This window comes from Aythya marila (genome assembly GCF_965140915.1).
Source record: "Aythya marila genome assembly, chromosome: 2".
Taxonomy (NCBI): domain Eukaryota; kingdom Metazoa; phylum Chordata; class Aves; order Anseriformes; family Anatidae; genus Aythya; species Aythya marila.
In genome coordinates, this window is record NC_139043.1 from 43,684,444 (window position 1) to 43,694,523 (window position 10,080).

A 10,080-nucleotide genomic window follows, 5' to 3' on the forward strand; every position below is an offset into this window, starting at 1 on the left:
CTTTTTATTAAAAAAAAAAAATCTGGCTATTTTTAAAAGCTCTCTCAAATAGCGCACTGTTGTCCGTGGGTGTTTAATGATGCTTCATTTCTTTGTTTCCTTTGTCTCTTCTCCCAAGTTTCCTTTGATGGTGTTGTACCAGACACTTAGATTGAGGATAAATCCCTCTTTGAATTTGCTGAGTCCAATTATTCATTGATTTAATCTATGGGTGATGAATTTAAATGTAGATTAATGTGGATGGACACATCAGAAAGCAACTTCGTATCCTAAGAAAAGGGCGTTTTGCGAGCTCAATGGTCTCTCCAGATCATATATTCTGAAAGCAGTTGTTGCACTAAAACTTGAGTTGTTTTTTAATCTAATCATGTGTAGTCTGTGCAATTTAAGGCATTATTAACTGAATTGCTACTATTAGTAAAATGTGGTTGGGACTAGAATTAGAGTGAACTAGCAGAAGCATTGCTGAGACAGTAACTTTCTATTAAAAGAGAAAGAGCCTATTTTAAATCTATATAACTATTGAACTATCTGAACCATTCCTGTGAAGCAATGCTGCCCTCCCCTGGTGTGCTGCAAGCACTGGGAATTGTTAGTCTTCCTCAACAGGAATGGCTGCAGTGGGGAAAGTGGTGAAAAACTGCCCTTAAAAAATAAACACATTATTATTTCTATTAAAAGACAAAAATAATCAAAAAAATTGGGGCTTCTTGTGGTGCTTTTTATGTATGCATGGTGCAGCTGTGGATGAACGTACAAATAATACAAGGGAATACCCTATGAATACACAAGACAACAATTTGAGGGCTGAATTTTGTTTGGGTGACAATTTGGAAGGGGAAATGAAGGCAAAATAAGTAGGTATCCGCTGCTGAAAGTTATCAGGGTGAATTACAGTAATCTTCTGTTTAGCAGGAGAGTTTTGTCTTGCATGTATTGTTTTGAGATTTATCGTCAGTGATTACACACTAAAGACCAAGAAATATTGCTGTTGAGTGATTTATTGTTATATACTTCTTCAGGCAGCTGTTATTAACTACTGCTGGAGACAGGGTCTTGGGGTAGAAGGTTCTCCAGTCTGTCCCGCTATGGCTGTTGTCTGTTCAATAAGAAGTAGGTTGCACCACAAAAGTGCTTTCTAAATATTTATATATACCTATATATATATATGAAAGGTATAAAATAGTCCTTTCCTTTTTAAAATTAAGATTTTATGATTGCTGGAGAACCTGTAAAACACACAACTTTTCTCCCCTTGGCATATCTGCTTGGCTTCTGTTTTGTTTGCTCCCCACCCCCTTGATGCACTGGAGATCAGCTAAGGCTGGAGAAACTGGGGAGACTCAGTTAAAATCCCTGGCTGATGTATTTTGTTCATGACTTGGTTGTGAACAGATTGCCAGATTCAGGATCATGCGGGAGGTGTTTTTTGTTGGATTTTTTTTTTTTCCCCCAGACTGGTGGGCTAGGAATTGCTTGAGTGTGGGTTTCTGTCTGCTTCTGATGGTCAGGTCACCTGGGAGATGTTTTGAGAACTGTGGAAAGCGGTGATATTCCCAGCCTGACCTGGGATATTTCACTACTGCCTTTATTATAAGGTCTTGGGAGTTGATTTGTATCCCTGGTGCCTGACAGACCACAGAGCACGTGTTTTATGGACTGTTTTGACCTGGACCCAACTGCTCAGTTACCCGTGATTGTGGCAGGTGGCACCTGGAGACCCCAGTGGTACTTCACAGCCTTCTGTTTCTAAAGTGACTTTGCTGACTGCAAAATCCTACTACTTACCTTCCTGCACGTAAGCTAGTAGGCTAGTATTCAAACACAATTCACTGTGATGTCTTTATAATATTTTTTATATTATCTATAATGAGAGATCTTTTTGAGAGCTAGCTATAAAACTGCCACAGCTATGGCTCCATAATAGTGAAAGGTGTTTCTCTTTGTGACATCCTGCCACAGCAAAAACACTTTTATTTGTTCTTTTTTTGCTAGATTAGTACTGTGTCGGTATAGCACCCCAGCTCAGCTCATTAAATGGTTATCTGAATGGCAGGAGCATTGTTATTTGACCCAGAACAAATGTGTGAGGTCTAAGACCGTGTAACAGTTTTCTTTCTTCTCCATAACTTTTGCAGGTATTAGGGCTGCTGGTGTGGACGCTGATTGCTGGAACTGAGTATTTTTTATATCCAGCCTTTGGCTGGGTGATGTTTGTGGCTGTGTTTTACTGGGTTCTCACTGTCTTCTTTCTGATCATCTACATGACCATGACCTACACCAGGATCCCACAGGTGCCATGGACCACGGTGGTAAATAAACCTGTTCTTTGTTGTTTCAGCTTTGCTGTGTTATGAAGAGAATAAAATACTGATGCTTTCTACAGCTGTAGTTAACCAATTGCACTGGTGCTTTTTGCAATTTTTCCCTACTTTCTTTGTGTCTGCACACCTGCCGTGTCTAACCTTCCTACTACCCAGACACTACTACCCTTTTAAAACACTCTCCCTATGATGTTTCACCTTTTTGTTCATCGGTTGATCCAGTGACTTGATTTTTAATAGCCTGTGTGTGACTCATATTTATGCACAGCCTTTTTTTGTAGCGATTACACTCCATGAGGCTGTAGCTGCCTCTGAGCTAACAGATCCAGCCATATGGCTTAAACAGTAGAAATCTCTACTTGAGTCAACACCATGAATTGGAAATGGGACCATGGATCTTAAAGCATGAGTCTTCCTCTGCTAAATCAAAAGAGAACGTGGTTCAGAGCTAGCAGTATTTGGCCTACAGTGAAAATGGTGCTGCAAGTTATTAGTATTATATATATATATGTAAAATACATGCCATGTGATCCTTCGCTTTCAGCTCAAGACTTAATGAAGATTAGATAAACAAGTAAGGTAATTACAGAGAAAAATTTTACAGGCCCTTGAAATTCAGATCCAAGTTTTGTGGTTTGAACAAACCCTGCTAGCTATACATGGCAGCATATATTTTTACATGATTTTCATAACGTGTTGGTGTTCAGGGCAGTAGATCCTCAAAGTCATTGTCACGTAAGCCAACTGCTATTTGTTACCCATCCAAGAATTAATATAAATTTGGTTTTGCATTTGTCTGATACAATTAAATGCTTTTTTTTTTTTTTTTTTCTCCTGACTAGCTAAAGACTACTAATGAGAATTCTGTTAGTTTTATGGAAAAAATATATTTGACTTCTGTGTTGCAAACAGCTTGTTATCATCTATACTGTGTATGTGACTAAAATTGAACACACTTCTCACCTTCCCATTTGTTGCTGTAATAAATAGTCAGCTATAGCAATTACTAATAAGAACAAGCAGGATTCTGTTCAGACAGCTTCTCTGTTTTCAAGTTTCATGACCGGCAATTACCATTAAGGCTATAACAGTGCTATAGAAATGTTGGGTTATTTCAATTACAGCAGTAATGTGTCTGGATACGTTTAAAGGTGGTGTCCCTCCCCCGTCCATTAGATGTAAGTACATTCAAAAAGAAAGCATTTTCGTATCCACTGGGATACCGTTTTAGTTATTACCCCTCTTTCATCAGTTTAACAATACCATCAGGCAACCGCTGCAGGTAAATGGGTTGCCCCTGATCTATGAGGTAGACAAGTTGGAGTTTTTGATCTGTTTCTACTTGAAATTGAGTGCATTTCTTGCTCTGAGTTCCAAATGTACTGTAGATAAGATCACCCAAATGTGGATCCAAAAGGTAGACTCCCTTTGTAGTAAAAGATAATACAAAGAGAAAATAAATGCAAAACCAATCAAAGATGCTTGCATTTCAGCTTGGTTTGCTCTAGGGTATTAAAAGAGCTATTGGGAGCAGCCTGTGAAATGAACTTCTGCTACTCCTGGCTGGCCAAGAGTAACACTGGGCCTCTTTTCAGAGAGATGTTGTTAATGTCTTCATTGAAGGGGGCAGGACGGACACACCCCTTTTGAGTGAGTTTATACCCACCTCCCCCCCATTTCCCAAAGTATCAGTCTCTGCTAGTTATTGCTCTGCCTCCTTAGGCGACACTTAGCTCAAACTGTGCCGGTTGTCTGCAGTACCCAAAATTACATCTGGACTTCTTTGTCATAAATTCAGTTTTTGCAGGTTAAGCACATTACCAAATTGCTTAAGATGCAGTTACTTTACTGCAAATTAACCCAAAGGATGTGCTTCAGGACTGACTCTCCTTAATAATGCCAGTTCTTTGCTAAAACAATCAATGGAAGCTTTTAAAATCTGGTAAATCTGAATTTAAGAAGCAGATGGTAATTTAGCATGAACCATTTGGTTTGAGTAATATATTGGCAGTAAAGACCCAATCAGCTTGCATTGCATTCCATCTTCCCCAGCAGTGTTATTTCCCAAAGCAGCACTTCGAAAAAATTATGTGCTTTTTTTCCTTTTCTACATGACAAGATATTGCAGGGATTTGTAGCTTTCCAGGGTAATTGAGTCTTTTTGGAACAGGAAATTTAAAAATAACAACAACAAATACTCCAGGCAATCAAATTTGAAGTTCGAAAATCAGTGCTTTGCGAAAGTTGTGCTTGCCAGTTGTTGGCACCCTATCCTAAAATTGACAGTTTGAGATTTTATTACCCTAATACTTAGATAGGAGAGATGAGATTTACACGGAGAGAAAGCATGTTTTATTAGATGACCTGATAGAGGTGAGATACCACTCATGAATGAGCTCATGAATCAAACTGAACTCTCCGGCACTGGACTCCCTCCCTCCCGCCCTTTCTTTTTTTCTTTTTGGATTGTGCCAGAGTTGTTGCCTGGTGAATTCAATACTGAATAATTGATGTGTATTGCCAGCGTCCGCTGGGTCACACGATGGAAATTAGTAAGTTGGAGCTGCACCAGTCTGGCAAGGCTTGGAGACAACTGGGACACCAGATTGAAGGGTTATGATATTTGCGTGATGCTCGGGTACAAAGACAGGCCCAGAAGCTGAAGGGAGCAGATCGTCTACAATAGTAGGACCTTGTCTAAACTGACGGTTATTAATTCATGCAATTGTAACGAGGTGCAAAGAGTGTCAGGGGTATTCCACTTAAATACAGCACCTGTGAACTAGAAGTGTATTTTATGGCCAAATTCATATGTCTTAGACAAGCAGCAGGGGGGAGTTTTAGGGGATTTTTTTAAAAACAAGAACGAACTTCCTATAGCCATGACAAAACAGTGAGTAAGTAAATGTCAAAGTATTAAAATTACTTTAAAGAAAAAAAAAAAAACACCTCATACCTTTTTGTCTCTTTCCTCTTCTCAGACTTTCGGCCTCCTTTCCTTTTCTGTTCTCTCTCACATGCAAAATCATTCTTGTTCATTCTCTGTAGTGTTGTGTGAGATCAATGTTATCTGCTTTGCTTCTTTTGTAGTAATGAGCGTAGATCCCTGGAGACATTTCTCGGCTCCTTAGAAGAGAAAATGTAGCATCTACCATGGATGGGTCTTTTCATCATTCAGACTGTTCTCCTCATTGGTTTTATGTTTGTTTGTTTGTTTGTTCATTTTTGTTTTTTGTTTGTTTTCTCCTCTCAGAAACAGGTAGAAGGGAAAAGTACTGAATGGTACTAAGAATAGTGGCTAAAAATTATACCCTCTTTATTTCCTTCAAAAGCAAAAACAAAGTTTTGGAAGCATCATAAATATTCTTCATATGGACAGGAACCATTCATTCTGACAGCATATTTTTTTATAGATTAGAAATGTAATCAAATTGTAGTTTTCTTCCCTTCCCTTCCCTTCCCTTCCCTTCCCTTCCCTTCCCTTCCCTTCCCTTCCCTTCCCTTCCCTTCCCTTCCCTTCCCTTCCCTTCCCTTCCCTTCCCTTCCCTTCCCTTCCCTTCCCTTCCCTTCCCTTCCCTTCCCCTTCCCTTCCCTTTCCCTTTCCCTTTCCCTTTCCCTTTCCCTTTCCCTTTCCCTTTCCCTTTCCCTTTCCCTTTCCCTTTCCCTTTCCCTTTCCCTTTCCCTTTCCCTTTCCCTTTCCCTTTCCCTTTCCCTTTCCCTTTCCCTTTCCCTTTCCCTTTCCCTTTCCCTTTCCCTTTCCCTTTCCCTTTCCCTTTCTCTTTCCCCATCCCCTTCCCTATCCCCATCCCCTTCCCTATCCCCTTCCCTATCCTTTTCCCTCTTTTTCCTTTTCCTCTTCCTTTTCCTCTTCCTTTTCCTCTTCCTCTTCCTCTTCCTTTTCCTTTTCCTTTTCCTTTTCCTTTTCCTTTTCCTTTTCCTTTTCCTTTGTTTTTCTTTTTTTCTTTTTTCTTTTTTTTTCTTTGCTTTTCTTTTACCATATAGTGTCATATTCTTACTGCTTAACATCTAGATTGTGGTAACCAAACTGTGTTTCTATTTTGACTTTTGGAAAATCACTGCACACCCACTTTAAACTAAACTTTTAAACTAAACTTTTTGTTTAAACTAAACCTTTCTGGATTTAGTGTGATGGAGAGAGCAGTTGGTCCAAACCATGCATTAATATTTACAAATGTTAAAAATGAGCAGTTAAAATCTAATCTTACAGATGGAAACTTGAAAGAAGGTAAAATCGAGGAACACATTTTGTGTGTACATCACATGTGCACGTTATGTTTCAGAGGAGAGCTTTGTAATGCCTCAACACAAAATGGTGACAAATGCTTTGTCATATGAATTGCTAATTTTATTTTGTTTTTCAACAGGGTCTGTGCTTTAATGGGAGTGCCTTCATTTTGTACCTCATTGCTGCCATTGTAGATGCATCTTCAGTTACCAAAGAACTGGACAGTCACAATTACAACAGTTGGGCAGCTTCTTCAGTGAGTTCATTTTTTGCTTCAATTAGTTCAACGTCTAACTAAGTGTTATCAAACAAAGGCCCTCTGAAAGTGAGGGTGGAAATGCACATGTTCTGGATTTTTAAAAGCTGCAGACTGCTATGAAAACTCACACACACAATCTATAGAGAGCTGTAATTTAGTTCATAGTTTTTGGAGACGACTAGAAATTCAGCCAGGAGATGACTGTCACGTCTGAAAAAGGCTGTAATGCTTTTGAGGTCATGCAGCTGTCCCTTCCTTGCCCCAGTTTATTACTAGCTTTCTGGCAGAAGTTATAGTCTGTACATCAGAGTAGACAAATTGGGTGAGCACCAGGTTTGCGTAGTGCATTTATACAACTTCAAAAGCAGTTTAAATAACTCAGCTGACTTTGCGCTGATGTGGCTAAGGTATGTTTAGCTTTTTGTAGGCTGAGCCATACACAGAGCCCCTGTGGGAAGGCCCTGAAGTGCTATTGTCATTTTTACAGTGATCTTCCTGTTCCAGCCTCACCTTTTGATAATCCTTCTGAGCTGGGTGGGCAATGCTTGAAAACTCTTGAGTGTTTTAAAGTGGATGCAAATTGTTAGTGTCTGACATTACTGTCTTACTACTTAGATTTGGGAATCTGAAGCTTTCAATATGGGTAAAAAACAACTTTTTAATATATATATAAGAGCTGTGTCACTTAATGAGTAGGTGAAGATATTCTCTAGCTCAGTTAAGGGAGTTGCAAAAGAACTTTTTGCATGTTTTGGCAACAGTAGAGAAATTGAATTTTACAGAGTAACCCTGAATTACAGCTACCTTGCTGACAGTTAATGCATCAGCAGTTCTCTTTTCTGGACTATTCGTGAATCCTGTCTTCCATCTGAAGCTTATTTTACACAGCGATGAACACAGAGACCTGAAAACTGCTCTGTGTTTTGCCTTGGGAATGGTATATCCACATCCCTGTCACTTCAGTGCTGTTCAGGTTCTTCTCCTCTTCGCAGTGTGTAATTATTGATCAGTTACTCAGCCAGTGCTGTTGATGGGAACTTGCTTGCTGCTAGATAAGCTTCCATGCTGATAAACATTTTATGCAAAATGCAACAATGCTCAGTGTCTCGTGGGATATTTGGAATCTCTTCTAATACCCCCTAATAGTGTTTATCTAATGCACTGTCTGAATAAACTATTAAATGTAGATTCTTGCTCTCCAAACCCATTAAGGGTTTCGTGGATAGATGTTTGTGATAATTTAGCGAATCATCCATCTCCTACAGTTGCTCTCTGTTGGAAAGATTTTGGATGGAGCTTTTATTTCCTAAGAAACAATAGTCTTGTGAAGAATGCTACCATTTTCTACTGTAATCGATTTTTGCATTATCGTCTACAGGTTTTGGTGTCACAGATTAAATTTACATTAGATCAGACTCACCGAAAGTCCTCTATCGGAGGGCCTAGGTTTGCTGGCTGTTTACATGCCTAGCAATGCCTTGCTCTCAGAAAAGAATATTTTTCAGCTGAAAGAGACCTCTAGAGGTCATCTGGTCCCACCTGTCCTCCTCCAGAGCAGTGCTCACGTGTACCACACTGCTGAGGGCCTTGGCCAGTTGAGTTTTGAGCATTTCCAAGGATGGATATTCCAAAATGTCTCTGGGCCCCTTTTGTCCTATTTGATTAATCTCACACTGTTTTTTTTTTTTTGCTAATATCTAACCAAAGTTTCCCTTCTTGTAACTTGTGTTTGTTCCCTCTCGTCCCTATCCCTGCTGACCTCCAAGAAAAGTAGCGTTAATCCTCTCTGCAGTGTCAGCTTTATTTGGTTCAGTTACCAGCACAAAGCATTCTGGCCTTATCATAAGCTATTTTGTACAGCATGCAGTGATTAGCAGGAACTTAACCACTGGCACCAAATTGGACTTTATCAGTACAACTGAAATAGTTCACAGCTGTTCTTTGGTTTCTGGGTGCATATGCTGCAAGGGCTGTGGAAGCAGCACCACTGATACTCTGTAGTTCTTAAAATCCTGCAGTATAAAATAAATCTAGCCCGCTGCAGAAGGCTCGCTCTGCAGTCGATTTCTGAGAAAGCAGTAATATCTCACCATGGTTGTTGTCACCATTATTTGCACTGAGGAATACCTTTATTCATTAGTAGAGGACCACTGAAATTAGTAACTCGATTGATACTGCTCTTTGAGAACGTGCCTAGGCCTGAATTTTCAATCCTGGTCTCTTCTAAGAACAAGCTACCTGGATGCAAGGTGTGCCACGCTGGGGCATGGGTGGGCTTTAGGCAATTCCTGGAACACAGCAGCATTGTATTTATTTACAAAACATTCCCATGGGCTATCCCTCAGTCTTTACCAGAAATTGATGTTACAAGCTGCACATGTAGGATTGGCAGGCGTCTGGTCCACACCATCCATACTGAGGGAATATAATGTGGAGGTAAGTGTTGAAATAGTCCTCGTTTTGGCTGCTTCTAGGCCCATATTTCTACATATAAGCTTACTTAGTGTTGACTGTTGGCAACCCAAGTATGAGGAGGCCAAAGGGCACCATTTTAGTAAATCTGGTACTTTTCCCTTTTCCAAATGCCATAACTAATTTTTCATAGAAATGAGAATACTTTTTTTTTTTTTTTCTAATATCTATTTTTTTCCCCTCTCTCTACAGTTCTTTGCCTTCATGGTTACCTCCTGCTATGCTGGAAATACGTATTTTAGCTTTATATCTTGGCGATCAAGAACTTTGCAGTAAATACTTTGTTAAAGTGAATTTTGTAGTATGAACTACCTTGAGGATTGTACTCATTTGATGAAAGCTTGGAAGAGGGATCGGATCTTTTCGAACATTTCTGTTAGAACTGGCAATATATTTTAACTGAGATTAAAATGGGTATTTATAATACAATATCATATTTAGTGACACCTAACATTGACGTTGTACTGTATAATAAAATTTCATACTTCTTTTAAAATTAACATGGTATTTTTCTAGACATTGTGTAGTTCTTATGACTAAGCCTTTAATAAACTTTGCTGAAATGATGTGCCAATTTTGTAAATTTAACTTTTAAAATGTGACAGTTGTATTTTGATACTGAATGCTACAAATCAAAACTGAGGTTGATATTGTCTAGTTACTATGTATAAAAAGTGGCATTGTGCAGAAGAAAAACCCTAAAAACTTTTAAAATAAATAAATAAATGACCCAACTTTGCATGTTTTGTAACCTGGGAGTACGGGTTTGCTTTTTTATC

At 39.1% G+C, this 10,080-nt stretch overlaps 1 protein-coding gene across 2 annotated transcripts in view; it reads left to right on the forward strand.

The window, feature by feature from the left end:
• The window catches only part of CMTM8 (CKLF like MARVEL transmembrane domain containing 8), a 33,391-nt gene extending 23,524 nt beyond the window's left edge, over positions 1 to 9,867 (forward strand). The window contains exons 2-4 of one of the 2 annotated variants that reach the window (XM_082752798.1): positions 2,139 to 2,312; positions 6,710 to 6,826; positions 9,494 to 9,867. In XM_082752798.1, the coding sequence (XP_082608924.1) occupies positions 2,139 to 2,312; positions 6,710 to 6,826; positions 9,494 to 9,577 (375 nt within the window). In that variant the 3' untranslated portion in view covers positions 9,578 to 9,867. The remainder of the gene's footprint in view (positions 1 to 2,138; positions 2,313 to 6,709; positions 6,827 to 9,493) is intronic. The other variant, XM_082752799.1, reaches the window with a different exon arrangement.
• The last annotated feature ends 213 nt before the right edge of the window (positions 9,868 to 10,080 follow it).